The sequence below is a fragment of the Trachinotus anak genome, unplaced genomic scaffold, assembly GCF_046630095.1.
Source record: "Trachinotus anak isolate AG129_WGS33_773 ecotype Australia unplaced genomic scaffold, CSIRO_AGI_Tana_v1 ptg000010l, whole genome shotgun sequence".
Classification (NCBI taxonomy): domain Eukaryota; kingdom Metazoa; phylum Chordata; class Actinopteri; order Carangiformes; family Carangidae; genus Trachinotus; species Trachinotus anak.
Genome location: NW_027273861.1, coordinates 6,289,834 through 6,309,287, shown reverse-complemented (window position 1 = coordinate 6,309,287; position 19,454 = coordinate 6,289,834). Strand labels below are relative to the sequence as shown.

Sequence of the window (19,454 nt, the reverse complement as noted above, 5' to 3'; positions counted from 1 at the left end):
ATCACGTTTTTTACCCCATCTCTGTAGACCAGTATCCATGGTTTTTGCATCACTCAAATGTGCATTCATCTTTCTAATGAGGGATGTATGCACTGCAACCCTGCTATAATATCCCTGTTCTAGCTGACACGGTGTGATCACACCCTGCACTGACATTCTCAGTCACCTGAGGAAGAGCTGCTCCTCTGTTTCTCCTTACATATCACACTCATGCATGAGCATCATGGTCATCAAATGTGTGCCGTTGAACACAATTTCCAACCCTATTTCTAGATGTTTCTTTCCCATTGATTTAAATGCAGATGTCACTTTAATCACTATTCCTCTTGAAACACTCTCAAGCTGAGCCGACTTCGTGACTGATGCTCCTGCCATTCGAGCCCCAGCCCCTCTTGCCATCTTGATAAAAAATCAGAATTAACTGGGCCTGCTCTGCATTTTTATACATGTGCCATGGAGCATGACTGGAGGGAAATTGTTTAATTGTAGCATGCAGTGCAGCTGTGTGAAAGCATCTGCATTCGTTGTGTTAAGACATGTCTAAATCTGTGTCACCATGGAGATTATTATACTGCCGTTTTTAATGCTCCCACATCACTCCCTTCTCACCACAGCCCCCAGTTCCTACTGCATGTAAGTGTCACTTAAAATGCTGGGGGGAGCCCTTTCTGATCAAATAAGTTCATCAACAGGCTTTTTTAAATCAAATTGTGAATAAATATGACATGATTTTTTCAGTATCATGTTGAATAGGCTTGTATTATCTTTCCAAATAAAGCCCCTAAGAATTTGCTGAATGGGAAAACATATTTATAATAACTGCTTTAAGGTGAAATTAGGCAGCAGCGTGGTTATCAAACCTCCTACATTTGTAACTTGAATGCTCCTTAAACTGTTTTCATCGGGATGGATACGTCAGCCTCCACTGATTGGTCAGGGCAAAATAACCCCTCCTCCCACGTCTTATTGGATGTGGTGAGAAAGGTCCCGCCTCCTTCTGAATTCCTCAGCAGAACTCTCTTCCCATTGGTCCAGGGGTTCGGAGTGCCGAGAACAACAAACAAGATAGGGTGAAGACCGTCGGGATGGATGCAGGTAAACGAGATTTTATAGCAAAATAACATTTTTTTTCTCCCCCTCAGCAACTAAGTCTAGCTACAAAATAACCACAGCATCTCTGTTTCGTGCCTGGCAAGACATCGGCTGCTCTGTCATGACAGGATTGCCATTTCCAGCAGCCAGTCCAACACAGACCCTTGTTGCTTTGTAGCCTCGGTGACGTTAGCCTGCTAAAGTGATGACTAAAGCTAACTGCTAGCTGTCGTTAGCCTGCTGGTATTGCTAAATGTGGTGGTTTCCCCGCTTTGACAGTTCGCTATACAGCCGAATAACTTCCTGTACGGTGTCCAGATGAAATCTCTGTTCATGGCATGTGTTGATGTTGAAGTTTTGCTTTTAATAATTTGCCTCCTGTCCTTGGTTTGACTGTTTATGCTAACGTTATGTTACGCCCAATATGAACATCCCAGTCGATGCACTGTCACCATCGTAGCACTGGGAATGCACTGGGCACGACATTAGCTATGAGAGAGGCTCTCTGGTGAGAAGCAACACTGGTGTGGATAAGTAATGGCACGCAGGGAACCGAGCACACTTCCTATTGTATTCAATATACATGCCTTTGTTCTCTAACGCTAGCTATGAACCTGCAAATCACAGCTTCCTTGTCTGAGCCAAGCAAGTGACACGTAGTGAACTATTTCGTCAACTTTTCCCGTCTGGTACTTATGGAAATAACATGATGGTGGTGCTGCATGTGTTGGAATAAACCACAGGAATCTTTTATAAACTTTAATCGGCACCAACAATTAGTTCGGTGTTGGAAAGATATTCACATATTCCAATTTCCCGGATAAAAAAAACAACAAAAACAAAAACACAAACGACGTGTCTCTTCAACAGAAGACAACGAGCTACAGCCTGATTGTCATCTAAATGCTGCTTCCAGCTGGAGAAGTCACACTGGTCTGCATGAGCAGCCAGACGTGAGACAGGTGCCACTGCGCAGAGACCGGCTACAAAGCGCCACACCGAAAAGAGCTGCTGCAAAACACTCAATATGTTTACTCTTATAAAATGTGGTGTCACCAAAGTCCCTTCACACATCAGTGGTCTTCTGTTCCTTATTGTACAACACACAATTTAGTCATTTTGGGGAATTTTTATTAGGAGTAATATTAATCGAATTCACTTTTGTTCACTTCAGTGTCACCAAAAGTAGCCCAACCTCTAGGGGTCTCCTGCCATACTACAACTCTGAGTTTGGAAAAATGTGCTTGTTCATAATTTTGAGGAGTTTTTATTGGGCAAAATATTCAGTAACTTCACTCTAACAAAGTGTAGTGTCACCAAAATCACCTCATACATCAATGGTCTCCTGTTGGTTATAGCAGTAAATCTAGGTGGTTTCATATCACCATTACAGGTCTCCTGGTGTTGGATGTGGATTTGTTGCCACTACACTTCCCTAAACGAAGACATTTTCTTTCAAAGTTAGTGTTGTAGTTTAACTAACATGAGCTTGCTGATGTGTAAAGTGATTTTGGTGACATGACACTATATAAGACTTCAGTATTTTTATAGTATTGCTTTTTGGTGTTGCACTTTGTAGACGGTCCCTGCACACTTGTGTAACTTGTCTCACTCTTGTCATTAAGACCAGTGTTATTTCTCCAGCCTGGAGGATGGCTTGTTTTGATGAAAATTAGATTGTAGCTCGTTGTCTACCCTGTCTATCTTGGCCTCTGCTGCAACACATATGACCATTCTTTTACAGAACCAAATTCCTGGAGTACCCTTTTTGACTGCAATTTAAGTTTTCTCTAGCTTTGTAGAGCTTGTTTATAAGGCGTGTTCATCTCCCAATGAAATGCATTTGGCCAGAATTTGAAACTTGAAACCTCGTTTTATCCCACAGGAAGATTCCTCCTTCAGTTGCTCCCTTGCATATAAAATGAGACCTAGGTTAATCTAAAGAAGCATGAGTTTAAAATGCTAGATACTTTTTAGAGATAGATTCATATTGAACATCCTTCCTGGAAGAGCCTGAGCTTTGTTTCAAGCAACTAATGGGTACTCTATCTTTATTCCCTGACAGATAGCTTCAACTGCAGCAAGTTGCTAGTGATCAACAACATGACCACCAGCAATTTCTCCGTTGTGATTTTCCAAGGACTTACAACTGACACATGTCTTCTTTTGCAGCTACCTTGACGTACGACACACTTCGCTTTGGAGAGTTTGAAGATTTCCCTGAGACCTCAGAGCCTGTGTGGATCTTAGGGAAAGAATACAATGCACTCACAGGTAGGGAAACATAGTATATGTGAGTATTTCAGTTATAAAGAATCATATTAGCAAGCATACACTTCAGTCTTTGGATGAATTATAAGATGGTGATTTCTGCTCCTCATGCAGAGAAAGATGAGATTTTATCAGATGTCACTTCACGACTGTGGTTCACGTACAGAAAAAACTTCCCACCGATTGGTAAGTGAAGACAACAAATGTATGTGTCAGATGAGCTCCTCAGATACCCTGATGAGTTTTGAGATTTGAGTTATGTGGGTTTTCACCTCAACTCACAAAAGGGATTCTGTGTGTGACCCTTTAATGCGTAACAGGTGGGACAGGACCAACATCAGATACAGGATGGGGATGTATGTTACGATGTGGACAGATGATCCTAGCCGAGGCCTTGGTGTGTAGACATTTAGGCAGAGGTAAGTCGACTGGAAAAAGACAAAGACAAAGATGAAGATATCTTCATTGTATTGATAAATGTGATACTGTGTGACACTAACAGCTCCTCTCCAGTGAGTAGACTATAGCAAAACAGAGCTTGTTTTACGCAGGCTTAATAACTGGTCTTCTGTTCTCAGACTGGAGATGGGCCAGAGACCAGAAACAAAGAGAAGAGTACATCAGTATTCTCAACGCCTTCATTGACAAAAAAGACAGCTATTATTCCATCCATCAAATCGGTAAGTAGCAACTGTCAGACCCTTCCAATTATATCAAGAGCTCACTCAGGCAGTCCCGAAACACTTTGCATGAAGTTGTTTGTGTTCTTTAATGCTGCAGCCCAAATGGGAGTTGGAGAGGGAAAGCCTATAGGCCAGTGGTATGGACCAAACACAGTTGCCCAGGTTCTTAAGTAAGTACTATAAAGAATATTCAAGTTCTGTTTGTTTCCAGATTACTGTGTTGTTTATTTTTGCAGTTCATGTAATCAAAAATGTGAAAAGCACCTGCCAGTCTTCAAACAGCTCGTTTTAGCCTTGTCCAACACCCAAGGATATTCAATTTACCATGTAATGAAACAGATAAACACAGCAGATCCTCACAGTGAGAAAGCTGGAACGCATGAATACATGGCATTTTTCTTTATACGTAAAGGATTAAGGGTGTTCTGAGATTTCTTGTAAACAAACTAGGTTATAGTACCTATTCAGTGTATCTCACCGAGATGTGACACACACCATTGTGTGTATCCTTGAGGTCTCACAAATTTGTTGAATGCATTTCTTTCCTCTTCAAATATTTGTGCTCAAGCATGATTCAAACAAAACCAGGACACAGTCAAAAATTCCACAATTCTACCAAAATATCAACATTTGCAAAGAAGTCGACAAAGCACTTCAGCACTGATTTACGTCATTTGGTTTTAGTTCATACTTTTGCTTTCAAATATTGAAACTGTTGTCATGACTAAGGAACTGGAAAAACATATCAGCAAAATTTCAACTGAATCTAAAAAAAAAAAAAGCAGCTTGTTTTGTTAAAAGGCTGTATGGGGCTGCATGTGTTGACACTGCTGTACGGACAGGAATCTGCTCTGGACAAAAGCTTCTGCCAAATGAATAAATGTCATTGTAAAATTCTTCTTGAGTACAACAAACAATAAGTCAGTGTGATTGAGACACACACTGTGAGATACTCAGAGGTTTGTGTTGCATCATATTTTATTGCCTTATCTCTTTTTTCCACTCTCACCGTGTATTAACTGCACACTGTCAAACACTTAAGCCAAAGATAAGATTCTTTACTCTGAAGTTTAAAAACAACAACAAAAAGAAGTATCCTTCACATTTGCCCCAAAGTGTGACTGTCTCAATGTGCTGTCCTTCTCTCAGGAAGCTGGCGGTGTTTGATACGTGGAGCAGATTAGTCGTACACGTGGCGATGGACAACACTGTGGTGATCGAGGAGATCAGTGAGTGCAGCTGTGTTGAAACTTTGTGTTTGAGTTTTTTCCTGTTATCATACATTAGCATAAGCAGTTCAAATGTCACTCCATTACTTGTACACCAGGTTAAACTATGGACTGTGCAGAGACTGGAAAGCCTCCAGCAGATGGATTGCAGTCTCAGAGTAGCTGAGTGTTCAGTGTCAGTGTTTTACTCCAAAGCACGTCTGTCTCAACCCTCTCTGTGTGGAGTCTGCTGCATGACCTGAGGCTAATCTGGTTCAGCGCAGTTTTCTTAAAGTGATAGTTCAGGTTGTTTGACGTGGGGTATAGCCGGGATCAGCAGAAAAAACCTGTTTTAGAATTTAGAATATTTTCAGTTCTTTACCTTCCCGTCATACACTGGTGATACACGGACTATGCATGGCTCCCTCACACAAACCCTATGTCAAATAACCCAAACTATTCCTTAAATGTAAACCTAATGTGTTTTTCTTGTTTTGCAGAACAGACAGTAGTAATCCCCTCCACTGAGGAGGTTATGTTTTCACCTGACTGTTGTCTGTTTGTCAGGAGCATCATGCAAGAAGCACTGAACCGATTTGCACCAAAGTTAGCGGAGGGATGAGGCATGGGCCAAAGAACCCACCAAGTAGAGTGCAGACCTCTGTCATGGTAAATGATGTGGATCTGCCCCAAAATGTAATGGGTTCTTCATGACCCAACCCCCATCCCTCCACTTTATTCGGTGCAAAACTGTTCAGTACTTCTCACATAATCCAGCAAACCAACTAACAAAGAGACCCATGTGAAAACATAATCTCCTTGGCAGGGGTAATAATGTATGGATCTTGATGTAAAAAATTACACATATTTATGGTGTTGATAGTTATGACTTTGTATAATTTGGTGCTGATCCAGATAATAATCGGGATATGACAGATATGTAGGATTGTTTGGTCTGCATGCTACTGACAGTGTCATTCAATTTTTTTTTCAATAATTTCATGTTTATTTCTGTGATTTTTTCTTCTTACTGCAGAGCGTCTCTGTATGCCCTGGCTGGACATAGCAGGGGAATCAGAGGGAGACGGGGAGCTCAACGGCTGCCTCGAGGGCGCATGTGCCCTGGCTGAGGAGGAGACGGCTCTCTGGAAACCTCTGGTACTGCTCATCCCCCTCAGGCTGGGCCTGAGTGATATAAATGAGGCCTACATTGAAACTCTGAAGGTGAGATACTTGAGTGTGTGTATTCATACTGTGTATGTTAAACAATTATTCCTCAGTCTCAGAAGGTTGCTATGGGAGACTAGGAACTTTAAATGAGAAAAAAAATGTACTCATTCTACATAATCCATCACGGGTAATGGTTGTCAAAGTTATATTAGTCATGGGTGGTGATACGGTGTGGACAAATTAGTCTGTGTATTACCACAACATACTTGGGACAAAAGGTCTATGTGCTCAAACGCTGTGGCAGATCTCTTTGATTATGTAATTGCGCATCAACACCAAGTTTGAAAAAAATGTGGTCAGCTGTTCCACCAACTGTGCACAGATCCTTGTTTGTGATTGGCTCCAGATATTGTTTTCTCTAGTAAGACAATCTTGATGTTTAGCTGCTTCTCAGTGGATGACAACTGAAATTATTTTCTAGCATAAGTTGCGTGTAAAATAAGCATCAAGACATATACTGGTTAAATTGTGGTGGTGCAGTGTGTCACAATATGTGCAACCTACACATCAAGATGCACTGTAGTGTTTATTTTGATAGCACCAAGTGATCAGGTTTGTACACTCCAATGCCTGAATTAACCTGTTTTCTTCTTCATGTGATTTGTCCACAATGCAAACTGCAGCATCTGAATGATATGGCAACTTTCTCATAGCAGCTATAATCAATACTGTATATTAACATGGCTACTTAATACGTGGAAAGGTTTGTTTAAAGTAACAAGGTCACAATGAATTATCAGCCGACTCTGCAGTTCCTCTGAGCTTTATAGCATTTCAATTAAGCTTTACTCATTGTTTTGATTTGCCAGCCAGCTTTACTTTCTTGGTTCAGTTTCACCACTCTCACATCATGTTTTCAGCTGCAGCATCAGTGCAATCAGTGGAAGTGGCACTGTATGACCCCTGTCAGTAAGTGTGTTTCCATTCACCTGCTTAATGCACAATTTAATATGGCGAACTTGAAAGCGAGTCATGGAAACACATGAATTTTCGGCACAACTCTCAAATGTCACAAAAAAAATTCATACACTCACCCATAGTGGTTTATAGACTATTGGACAAAAGAGTATTTCACAAAAGTGAAATGGAAACACTTTTTTTGCATTCAAGCCATGGTGCCTGCCATATCAGGCCTCAGGGAGTTGAACAGTTCCAAGTGAGAGGCAGACTGATGGAAATCCACTGTCACGTTTAATTGGGACAATATCACAAGAGGAGAAAACCCATTTTTATTCACATAGAATCACTCAATGTAAACACAGAGCATTTGCAATTGTATTTTGTAGACTTTTCTCAAAAAAAGTTTCTATTTTGTGCAAAACGGCATTTGAAACCTGACTGACTCATGCAGTGCAGCAGCCCAGGCCCACACGAGAACTTTTGAGACAGACAGCTGCTGTTGTGCTGTTTTTCACAATTGAATATCTGTTGTTCTTTTTTTTTTTTTTTTTTTTCAATTCAATTATATAATCTAATTTAGAATATTTGTTGACAGCCCCCGTGTCTCCAGCTAATGTTGTGCTGTGTTTGCTAACAAGTTCACTTTACCTTCATAAAGTGATGTCAGTGTTGTGTTAACAGGTTGTTCTAACAGACCCTAAGGGGCCAAAAATCTCTTTGGCGAGTTAAAGGAAATTAAACTTACACTTAAAAAAAACCTTGTTGGAAGTAATGTGTAACGAAAAGTATGTGTGTTTTGTGTTTAACTGGGTAGAAAATGTAAGAAGCTTAAATCAACACTGAGGCAAAGTCAGCTACAGCTGGGGTGAGATAAACCCTCTTGTCTCTTTTTACAGCAATGCTTCATGCTGCCTCAGTCCCTGGGTGTTATTGGGGGAAAACCCAACAGTGCCCATTACTTCATTGGTTATGTCGGTATGTCTGGTCTCTGTGTTTGTGAAATAAACACCCAACCCACCCACCCACCCAAGCAAACTCATGCTCACCATATTAATTCCACTTTGACAAGTCCAATCTGTTTGTGAACATGCTTTTCTTTGTCTCTCTCTTTAGGAGAGGAACTCATCTATTTAGACCCACACACCACACAGCCTGCAGTGGAGCCGTGTGAAGACAGCCAGGTCCCTGATGAGACCTACCATTGTCAGCACCCACCCTGTCGTATGCACATCTGTGAACTGGACCCATCCATCGCAGCGGTAGGAATGGCAGGGAGGATTTTATAGCACAGAGCTTTTGTATCCCAAACTAAAGCCCATTGTTTATCGTGATCATAAGCAGGCAGAAAACTTTTTAGTCAGATGTTCCATAGCCAATTGTTTTTTCTGGTGTCTGCCAGGGTTTCTTCTGCAGAACAGAGGACGAGTTTGATGACTGGTGTATGCGCATAAGAAGGGTATGTCTGTCTGTGTGAACACTGCTCTTCTGTTGCTGCCTTGACACGTCCAAATAAAGCATCACTTTCCTGTCAGAGGAATTTGTAGATGAAATGATGATGAAATGTCCTCCTCTTCTAGTTGTCCTGCAAAAGAGGCGGCCTGCCCATGTTTGAACTAGTAGACAGTCAGCCCTCTCACATGGTCAGCGTGGATGCCCTTAACCTTACTCCTGGTAAATACACTGCACATTTTTTGCAACATTTAGTCCCAAAACAAATTGGTTAATAAAAACAAGTTAACGTTCTTTGTTTTCCTTTTATGTGTCAATGCTTCCTTTGCAGATTTCTCAGACTCAGATCGGTTGGAGCGGTTCTTTGATTCAGAAGATGAAGAGTTTGAGATCCTCTCCCTGTGAGGAACGTATGAACAATGATTTACTGTTCTTGACAGTAGGCGAGAGATTCTCTCTTCTCTGTATCAGAAGGGAGGCCCGAGGGGAGGAACATTATTTGGAGACTTCTTGAGCCAGTCCAGCTCCAATGGTGTAGTCAGTGTGTCACACAGTGTTCTTCAACCTCTGATTGCTCTGTATCCAACATTGAGACTGCCTGGTGGAAGCCGTAGCAGGAGCTCAGGATAAATTCTGTATGCACATCTTCACATACATGTGTTTCCATTTGAGTCTTAACACTTTAAATGTTTATTCTGAAGTGATATGGTGCCTTTCCCTGACTCCATAAGTAAAATTGCCATAACAGTTTTCTGTTGTATAGAACACAATGGTTCATAATGCCCATGGCTTGCGCAGTTTGTCACTAATAACTGAAGTCTGTAACAGCCTGTAATGAAACCAAATTTAGTCAAATCTGCAGACAAGTTGTGTTAATTGTTCATGCAAAGTATCCTTGCCAAGTCTGAACATATACACTAGTTCATTTGAGGATTATTTATTTAATCAACACAATATATAGACTGGTGAAAGAACAGTAGACATGTAAGAGGATTAAAAAGTAAGAATAAATTCAGTATTTGACTCTCTTTTCAATTTCAAGACAGACAGAAAGATATATTTAAACCAGTTAAACAATTGGGCAAATGGGATAAACAACGTGTAGTGTGCAAATCAGTAATTTAGTTTTTATAATAGATAATAAACAAAAATAACTAAATCTTGCATCATACACACTGTCTTGGTCCTAAAAGAGCAGTTTCACTCAGTCAGACTAGCTGACAGTCACTTCCATAGCTCTCCAAGTGGCAGGTTCTGAGCTGTGTTGATGGTATTAAGGCTGTGGGTGGTGATATTTCTGTGCACATCCTCAACACTCTGAGCAGCATCAATGACCTAGGACAGATAGTTCACAACATGTGTTAAATAGGACCAGTTTAATCTTATTTAACATGTCACCTGGGAATAAAGTGGAAATTCCAGACCCAACTCATACCTGCCAGTTCACTGAGGGATCTTTCATCAGCTGTTCAAATTTCTGTTGAACTGTTCTTTGGAAAACGCTGGACTCGTATCTCTCTTCTCCAAACTGGCCTCTGAGGGCAGCCTGAGCGGGGCAGAGCTCAAGAAACATAACGAGGTCCGGCTTCGGCAGCCCCACGTCAGGTTGCATGCACCAGTCCAGAGAGAACCCCTGGAGAAGACAGAAGACGTTGAGCTAGCTGTTTCTCCTTTCATATTGATGATGATATGTGATGGATGCAGAGTTTGAACGGCTAAAAAGAGACTCACCGGCTTGGCACTAGTGAAAGCAACTCCAGAAAAGGCATATCTGTCCACAACCAGAGTGGTGCCTTGCTCCAGCTTCTTCTTCATTAAAGGTCTGTGGGTGAGAATAATGTTATTATGCTGCATAAGAAAAGCCAAGCTATAACATATACAGCCCCTCCCCCTCCAGAGTGTGCATTATTGTTAACAGTTAACTGCAGAAATAGTTTAGTAGATTTACACAAAGTTGTCTGCTTTTCTAAACAATATAGCTGGTGATATTCCATATTTTGTTGTTGTCCACGAATCCCATAAAAAGACCAAACCATCAATGTGTTCTTGAGTTTGTTGTCTTTAATATGTTCATTTACACTATTTACAAATATAAGTTGAAAGTATATTGTAGAATTTTTTTTAAAAGCTAGATTTCCTGTAGCTGTAGGTTATTGTAGCTTTCAGCATACATCACTCAAACAGGAATAAGTACAGCATTTGTTAGGGACTATTTTCAGCTATGGATAAATACAGATGATGGTTTATTGAATATTTTTACACCAGGGTGGCATGTTATGGATTGACTAAAAAAATATCTACAGTGCTGTGTTCATGGTAATGAAGGTGCATGTCATGCAGTGCATTACTGTGGCTCGTGTTGTTGGACAACAACAGAGCTCTGTCACAGAGGAATAGCTTATTTTAGGATGTGACGACAGACAATACTTGTTGGTAAGATCAGCTCATCGTTGGTTTTGGTTTTTTTATGTTATTTGCTGACTAAGCAAAATACAGAATATCACAGCCTTTATTCTCAAGATACAGAAGCACTTACATTTAGTTAGACGTTTGTTCTTTTACTCCATTTATGTCCATGATTTTACATGTAAAATATCCAGTTAGCTAGTAAGATACAACCACTGCAATAGTTATATCAAAATAGAAATACCAGAAGTATAAAAATAAAGTGCATTTTTCCCTACAAATATAATTGAAGTGAAGTGAAAGCAAAAGTTTTTTCTGACATAAAAATTGGATGATGCCCAAGGTTTCATGCTAAATGAGCAGTAGTCTGATCAAGGAACTTCAGGGAGAGGTGCAACATTAAAGGGTCAGTCCATCAATGATATATACACAAAAACACTATATTACTTCATCTCTAGTTTCTACACATGCAAATACTTTTTTTTTTTTTTTTTTTTTTTTTTTTTTTTTTTTTTTAAATGGACCCAGATTTGACAATATATTCCTCTGAAACCTCTGCCCTCACACTAAGATGGTATGGCACCAATGGAATTACTGCTGTTGCTGTTAATTGTTTTTTAAAATTAAAATTTTACTTTTAAAAACTTTTGCATTTCCATCCCCCTTTCACCCTACCCGCTCAGACAAACCCAGAACTTCTATGACTGGGAGTCCACAAAAGGAAACCAGGGCTGGCCCTTACACATCAGCTGACTTCTCAAATCACTGGACTTGTTTTGGCTGCGTCATTGTAGGCGCAGCGCAGGGCAGGCCGACAGCTCAGCAGCGTTTTCACTCTTCACTACAAAACCATGGGTTTTTCTTATTAGAGTGAACTGACCCCAGCTGCTGAATGAGACATTAATGGTGAGCACTTGGTGTATTTCAGACCTTTTTCACCGCAGACATTTAGGCCGCGTTCAGACTGCAGGCGAATCTGATTCAAATCAGATTCCTACTCAAATCCGATTTTTAGGGCTGACTGTCCACACTGTTTTTAGCAAGTGTCCAAATCGGATCTGGCTCTGTTCAGACTGTGCCACATTATTGACTGATCTGACAGGTTGCTGTAGTAACGGAGCGTCTGATATACGTCATATAATTGCGACAGCGACAACAACATGATAGAGGCAGGTCACCTCAGTATATAGACCTTTTCACTGTCCAGAAGAGGTGCAGAACATCTCAGACGCACTAGACCAGCGGTGCCCAATAGAAGAAGTAGAATCTACTTCTTTTAATGCCGTGCGATCTACATTTTTGGTGTGGTGCCACCATGGATGTATTATAAGAACTTATAATATAAGAACTTATAATACATCCATGGTGAAGAGCTGGGTCTGGCGTCGCGTAGAGTGACGTCACGGACAGTCAAAACCGATGAGTGTTTGGAGCCGTTCAGACTGAGACGCATCTGTCCAAATGCGATCTGAAACTACCTCCCTGGTTTCGATCTGGTTTCCAAAAATCGGATTTTGTCTGGCAGTCTGAACGCGGCCTGATACATGTGAGAGCAGGACAAGCTCAGGTGGCTTACAGCCATCATTAATGTTGACGTTAATTAACACACCTGTGCTCTTCCTGAAATGGCAGCAGTGAAAAAGAGCCAATGTCAACGTAAACAGTTTTCACTTCACAATAAAATGTGAATGTACGATTTTTTCGGTTTTTTTTTTTTTTTTTTTTAAATAGTATCTCGTCGCCACTTTCCGTGAAGTGAAGCACTGGGGTGTTTCTCCACTGTAAAGCAAGACTCTTACACCAGCTCCCAGCGGTTCGCAGAGAACAGGAGATGCACGGTGTGGTCCTCCAAGTCGCTCTTCTTCTCCAGGTAGGCGCTGATTAGCTGTCCAATTGTTGTGGTCCTGTCTGCACCGATAAATAACACCACGTTATACCGCAGTGAAGAGAGCTACTCACGGACTGACTGACACATCCAAACCACAACGATGGTACACAGTGATAAACCGTCTGTGAAAACATCTCACCGGGGAATCGCATCATCTCCGTAGGTCGACCGCTCTGCTGCAGCGCCTGGATCAGTTTCTTGCACTGCGTTGTCTTCCCGGCCTTGTCCACCCCCTCCAGCACTATGAGCGCTCCTCTTTTCCCCGCCATGACACCGACTGGTTACCGGAGCTGTCCTAATGGTTGCACAAAGACGTGTTGACTTCTCTGTCCGGCTCAACAACACAGGAGCTTTTTCCTCAATATTTACCGCCTTTTACTGAAACTTCCTCTTCTTCTTTGCTGTTTATTGGCGGTCGACAAACCAGCTCACAGATGCATTACCGCCGCCGACTGGGCCGGAGTGGGGACCAGGAAGGAGACTACGCAGAAAAAACGACATGCTTTTGGCTAAACCAGTTTCGTTTATAACCTTAATAATGTCACCGTATATCTTGTTTGCTGATTTGCTGAAGGGAAGTCAGTGTTTTCATCCATGTAATGAAACAGTACATGTTCGACTTTCACTGAAACTACTGACAGCAAGGAAATACGTCGAAGCACTTCCGGTTCCGGTTTTTTAAACAACTTTATTGAAACCATAAGGAAGTATTATAAAATCCACTTTTTTAAAAATTTAACAAACAGATGTATAAACAAATATACCTTTCAACAACCATAAGTAAAAGAAAGGAGGACGCTGGAAGGAAAAAATGCCAGGGGGTAAATTCAATTTCTAACAAATATATTATAATCCACCGATATAAATATAGCCATGAAGTCCCCTACGATGGTGTGTCTGTCACTTCCTTTTGATGTTAATCTCGATCATGAATGTATTATTAGATTATCCAATATTACATCTCATCTAATAATATTATATCTCATCTAATAATACATCCATGATTTAAATTAGCAGGGAAAGGAAGTGACAGACACACAGTGGTAGAGGACTTCCATGAATGTCTTATAACACATCCATGGGGACTTCATGGCCTTCTTTTCATGTTTGTTTTGTAACCTTTGTTCTGTCATTATTTTATTTTTTTTCCGTTTTATGGCGATTGTTTACATTGTTTTTAATGCGTCTGAGCGTCCCCTGGTAACCATGGCAACCCGGTATTTAACGTCACAACGCTATGAACTATGGGTAATTCCCTCAGACAAACTCTGCAGAAATGCAGCCTTACAGAAAGTGTGCGTAAAGGGCTCAACATGTCTGCTAGCCCTTATGCACTTGATGGTTATTTAAGATGAAAGGTGGCAGAGTAGTATTTATGTATGCAGAGTATGTTTTCTCTCACCTTATTTGTCAGCAAGTATTCAAGAGGAAAGATACAAACCTGTTTACAATGTATATTTTCAACCACAGCTCATGGTACACAAGAAGCAATTTGTTATGTTTTGTTGAAAACAAAGACTTTACTTCTGAAAGCAGGATAAAAAGTATATAGAAGATTTAATACTGATAGCTAAGATTCATGGGACATGTAGTTGTAGGATGAAATGAAGAATTTTTTTTTTTTTCGTAATTCAATTATGTTTTGGATATGAACAGAAAAAAGAGAAACATATTTGACATTTTCAGTAAGATGAAATAAGCCCACCATGAGAAAACCCACTGATGCAAAGATACAGATAACTGGGAAAAGGGGCATGATAGGGTCTCTGTTGTACATGTAAAATGTATTTACTATTTCATTTAAAGTGGAATACTATCGTATGAGATAAATTGCTATTGTGTTTTTATGTTAAAATAATAGAAAAAGGCTTTGATCACCGACTGGTTCTGGCAGAAGGCACCACAGCACTTTGAAGACAAGCCCTGTCTTCCCATTCATGGAGTGAATGAGCTGCACAACACAGAGAATAATCATTTATTTCTTACTTATAATCTCTTGTTTATAACAATAGTGCTGGTTCAGGATTATCACTGCACCATCCATCAGCAACATGTCACACTTTGCTCTTGTGGCAGTGTTTCAGAGCATCTTTCAGTGCCGCCAGCACCATGTCAACATTGGCCCTGCTGCTGTTACATCCCATCAATCCCACACGCAACACCTGAAAAGACCAAAAGCAACCGGTTATTTAGGCTCCATGGGACTAACTTCCTGGTGGGCAAACACAACCAGAGAAGAATTGAGTGTCTGGACACATAATCTTTTACCAAGCCAACTGATGGTCCAAGCCCTCCAGAAATTTCTAAGTTGTGTGTTTTCATGATGTAGGTTGTGATCTCTTTCCAGTCATATCCATGAGGAGCAACAATGGTGGTCACCGTAGGCAGTCTTGCTTTCTGTAGCAACCATTTAAGTCAGACTTGGTACATTCCCCCCATTTGTTACTTTATGATCATTTTTTTTCTTGTTATAACAACTACATGAAGGAATGAACTCACTTTTTCTTTGACAAAAAGTTTGAGACCCATGCGTTCTAGACCAGCGTGGAAATATTCTGCCACTTTCTGATGTCTTTCCCATGACTGCTCCAGGCCCTTAGATGAACAAAACATGTCACAAAAACAAAGAAAACATTATAGAATAGCTGACCATTCACAGAATAACCCATATTTCCATTTTTTTCATGTTAATTTTCAATATACCTTTCTGTGAGGCTGTGCCAAATGCTATGCTAACATGCTCACAGTGACAATGCTAACATATTGATAATTAGGAGGTATAAGGGCATGTTAGCATGTTGACATTAGCTTATCAGTGCTAAACACAAGTGCATCGAAAGCTGATGGGAATGTAAATACTTTTGCAGTATCTGGTTATAAACCAGAGCAATGGACAAATTGACATTTTGACATGATGCTCACCAGAGTCAGTAGGATCCATCTTCTGGAGAATATGAATTTCAGTTAATTCAATAATTGTTTATATATTTATAATATTTGTGTCTGGACAAAAGTGGTTGACCGACCAACCAACAGACTGACAGTGACATCCCTGCAGCCTGGCCACTAGCATGCCTCAAAACAATATGTAAAATTAATTTTGTTTATATAGGTGTCAAACACTTGTTAACGGTTAATTAATGTTTTTATCTTGTTCTGTCAAAAGTGTTGTTGGCACAGAGGTGGAATGGTATATTTTCTGTCACCGTTGTACCTGCCCAGCAGCTGTCTGTACACAACAGTTGCAGCTCAAGACTAAATCAAAATAATTCACGCATGTTGCACCTCTTCAACAAGGACAGCCAGGCTCTCCCTCAGAGAGTAAAAAGCAGTGACCGGACCTGTGTGGTGATATCTACAGAGAGGAAATGAAGAGGACAGAGCAATATTATGAAATTGTGCCAATGTGGCTAAAAAAATGAAACCAGTGTTCGAAATGTGACCACTTCCTGTCTGCAGGAAACAACAACATCTTACACTCTTGAAGTCTTGCCGTCACATCCCCAGTAGTTTGCAAGCCAACTCAAATCCAAGAAGAATGACACGGGCTTTGTCCTCCGGTTGAATATTTTTTGGCTGTGGACAAATTCAGCCTTTTAGAGAGACTTTACAATTTAATCTTAATCTATTACTTGCATGCATGTTAGGTATACACAGTTCTCACCATGCTCTCTCATTGAAGGAGATGGGTGCTGTACCCGGCGGGGCATTCAGAACCTTTTGAGAGCCTGTGTATAGGATGTCTATCCCTGTCAATACAGACATTCACATAAACAAAATCTATTTTTGGTGTCATCAAAACAGATAATGAAGCACAGTACAGACATGATCAATGTTTTCATTGCCTGCATTTGGCAGGATTTAAGACTAAACCTTGTTGGTCCATGTACAGGGGGACTCCTCCCATTGAAGCCACAGAGTCTACAAGAAACAGGCAGTTATACCTGCAGGCACAAATCATAGCACATCTGCTATAATCTGCTTATCTTTTGTTACAGATGTGGTGATTTAGACGTGGGAGTGTTGTGACTTACTTATGACACAGCTGTCCGATGCCATCTAAAGGATGCAAGACTCCTGTAGAAGATTCTCCATGTGCAAGGAAGAACAGGACTGGCCTGTGCTTTGATAAGGCCTATGATGAGGTGACAGTATGTTCACTCAGACTGCAGCTTTGACAGGAGTCACTAACTGATAACTGGAGTGTGAAGACACAGTACCTGCTCAATCTCTGCGTTACTGAAGAAGCCTCCAGGAGGCGCCACAATGGTATTTACTCTGGCCCCTGTTGGATTGACACACACGATATTCTGTCAGGATTTCTCTCAGGACTGTTTTTCCATCATTTGATACAGATCTTAAAGTACCTATCCTCTCTGCCATTTCTGCTGCGCGCTCTCCCCATATGCCGTTCACTGCAGTCAGCACACTGTCCCCCGGCTCCACTGTGTTGAAGATGGCACACTCCATGGCAGTGTGGCCGGTGCCGCTCACAGCTAGAGTCATAGCGTTGTGGGTCTGAAACATGTACTGGATTCCGCTTTTGATGTCACTCATTATCTGTAATGTAAAATGAAAATGTTTTAGTGAGAGAAGGCAGTTGAAATAGAAATATATTATCTTCACTGTACTTATCTTCACTAGGCTGAGTGTTGTTAGATGCAACCCTTTAAATCTGTACAATCAAGCCACAAATCACATGATCAGAAAATTAATCTGCATCAATTCTGATTACTGATTAAGTCACTTTTAAGAAAAAAGAAATGAAAATAACTCTAATACCATTGAGTTACTCAGAAGAAAACAGTACATTTAATACGTGTGACATTTTATAGGCCCAAACAGTTAAAGACAATAACTGGCAAATGAACCAATAATGAAAAAACACATTTTAGGATCTGGCCTACTTTCAAGTATGCTCTCCCACTCTTTCTCATGTGGCATCAGCCAAAGAGTGTAATATTATTATGCAGGATTATCATTGGATTATTATTCCATTAGCATTAGCTGGTTAAGGTGGAGGCCATTTTTACTCCTTTATAACATATGTTGGGTAATTAAATTTGTAAAATGCATCATATTTTATGAGCCAATCATGTATTTTGGGTTTAAAATCTAGTAGAGTAGAAGCAAAGCATGAAACAGACGCTAAAGTACAGTGGCATTAAATTAGTACAACACTTGAGTAACTAGTTATTTTCCATCAGTGGTAATTTCCCATAGATGTCACACTTTACTGAATGTTACAACTAACTCAGGGCGTGAGGCAGGATGTGACGGCTGCCTGTCTCTGAGGTGGAGTAATGGCTTTTCTGTGCACCACAGAGACATCTTTGTGACAGGCAGATGCAAAATGTAAAATGTCAACTAAACACAGTGATTATGTCGGTCTCTTCCTGGAAAATCTGCATCATTTGTATTAAACTCACTGAGTTACCTCAAATATCTCTGGGTGCATGTGTCCAATGACAGGACTGGCTCCTGCATCCAAGATGCGAGGAGGAACGTTGGAAGGTCCTGGTCCAAACATGCGACGATGAGGAACCGCCAGCGGTTTCTGCAGGCATTTTGGTGGAGGTACAGAGAGGGACGCCATGTTTCCAACAGTGTGACGAGCACAGTAAAACCACAAAGAGCAATGAAATCAAGTAAAACCTCAGCTGAGCACACCCCTCTGTCTGACCAGTGAGGTCCTCCGGTCAGGAGCCTGTCACAACATTTTCTGCTTTATCTCTTTCTTCTTTTGTCAACAATCTGCTTTCTGAGCTCAGGTAGCTTGATGTTCTCACATTTTCACAGATAAGGAAGTCAACATGTTCATGTTAATAATTGACTAAAGGCTCTCCAGGCTTAACTATCACACTGCACTGCTCTTGTCCCAATAACAGGCTGTTCCTGGCTGAACATATAAGTGTAAATGTGATCTCCAGCCTACATTTTAAGTCCATTCACTGTAGCCTCTGACGAGTTTGACTTTGTTATATTCACACAGTGGATTTCACTTTAATATTTGACAGTGTATACAATTCAAACACTGTTTTTAAATTTGGAAAAGCCCAGTAAAAGTAAAGTGAAATCATTTCAGGATATGAACAATATTATGATGCTGTACCATGTTATATAGTTTTAGTTTATGTAAATTGTAATCTAATGTTTTTGTGCATCAGTCACACTAACCAGTGCCTTATTGTCAGAATTGTGACCTTCAGAGTAAGAAGCGAGTCAAGGCAGAAGAAACGGGGTGAATGGAGGGAAGAATGTTTTTTGTTTTTTTTCCCTCAAGGTTCAGTCGTTCTAATATGCTGCACTGAGTTTGATCCACATGCC

At 40.6% G+C, this 19,454-nt stretch overlaps 3 protein-coding genes across 4 annotated transcripts; 1 reads left to right on the top strand and 2 right to left on the bottom strand.

Moving 5' to 3' along the window:
- Nucleotides 1-966: 966 nt before the first annotated feature.
- atg4b (autophagy related 4B, cysteine peptidase) lies at nucleotides 967-10,872 on the top strand. Of its 2 annotated transcripts, none has more exons than XR_011692398.1 (13): nucleotides 967-1,095; nucleotides 3,265-3,366; nucleotides 3,478-3,549; nucleotides 3,684-3,782; nucleotides 3,942-4,043; nucleotides 4,144-4,216; nucleotides 5,196-5,275; nucleotides 6,291-6,478; nucleotides 8,281-8,359; nucleotides 8,498-8,643; nucleotides 8,798-8,840; nucleotides 8,962-9,055; nucleotides 9,165-9,848. XR_011692398.1 is itself a non-coding variant. In XM_071487216.1 (13 exons), exons 1-13 carry the CDS (start codon nucleotides 1,086-1,088, stop codon nucleotides 9,236-9,238), a joined length of 1,176 nt encoding a protein of 391 aa, XP_071343317.1. In that variant the 5' UTR covers nucleotides 967-1,085; the 3' UTR covers nucleotides 9,239-10,872. The 2 variants fall into 2 exon arrangements, 1 of the variants encoding a protein (XP_071343317.1); XM_071487216.1 differs by having other exon boundaries at nucleotides 8,784-8,840; nucleotides 9,165-10,872.
- Nucleotides 9,755-13,625, bottom strand: dtymk (deoxythymidylate kinase (thymidylate kinase)). The gene is made up of 5 exons (XM_071487217.1): nucleotides 13,267-13,625; nucleotides 13,039-13,147; nucleotides 10,565-10,655; nucleotides 10,269-10,466; nucleotides 9,755-10,168 (listed from the first exon to the last, which is right to left on the bottom strand). Exons 1-5 carry the CDS (start codon nucleotides 13,394-13,396, stop codon nucleotides 10,058-10,060), a joined length of 639 nt encoding a protein of 212 aa, XP_071343318.1. The 5' UTR covers nucleotides 13,397-13,625; the 3' UTR covers nucleotides 9,755-10,057.
- Nucleotides 13,626-15,088: 1,463 nt separating this feature from the next.
- Nucleotides 15,089-18,932, bottom strand: agxta (alanine--glyoxylate and serine--pyruvate aminotransferase a). The gene is made up of 11 exons (XM_071487215.1): nucleotides 18,565-18,932; nucleotides 17,495-17,687; nucleotides 17,348-17,412; nucleotides 17,162-17,262; nucleotides 17,001-17,071; nucleotides 16,792-16,876; nucleotides 16,605-16,703; nucleotides 16,413-16,482; nucleotides 15,627-15,722; nucleotides 15,396-15,524; nucleotides 15,089-15,289 (listed from the first exon to the last, which is right to left on the bottom strand). The coding sequence occupies exons 1-11, from the start codon at nucleotides 18,721-18,723 to the stop codon at nucleotides 15,182-15,184; spliced, it is 1,176 nt and encodes a 391-aa protein (XP_071343316.1). The 5' UTR covers nucleotides 18,724-18,932; the 3' UTR covers nucleotides 15,089-15,181.
- Nucleotides 18,933-19,454: the final 522 nt, after the last annotated feature.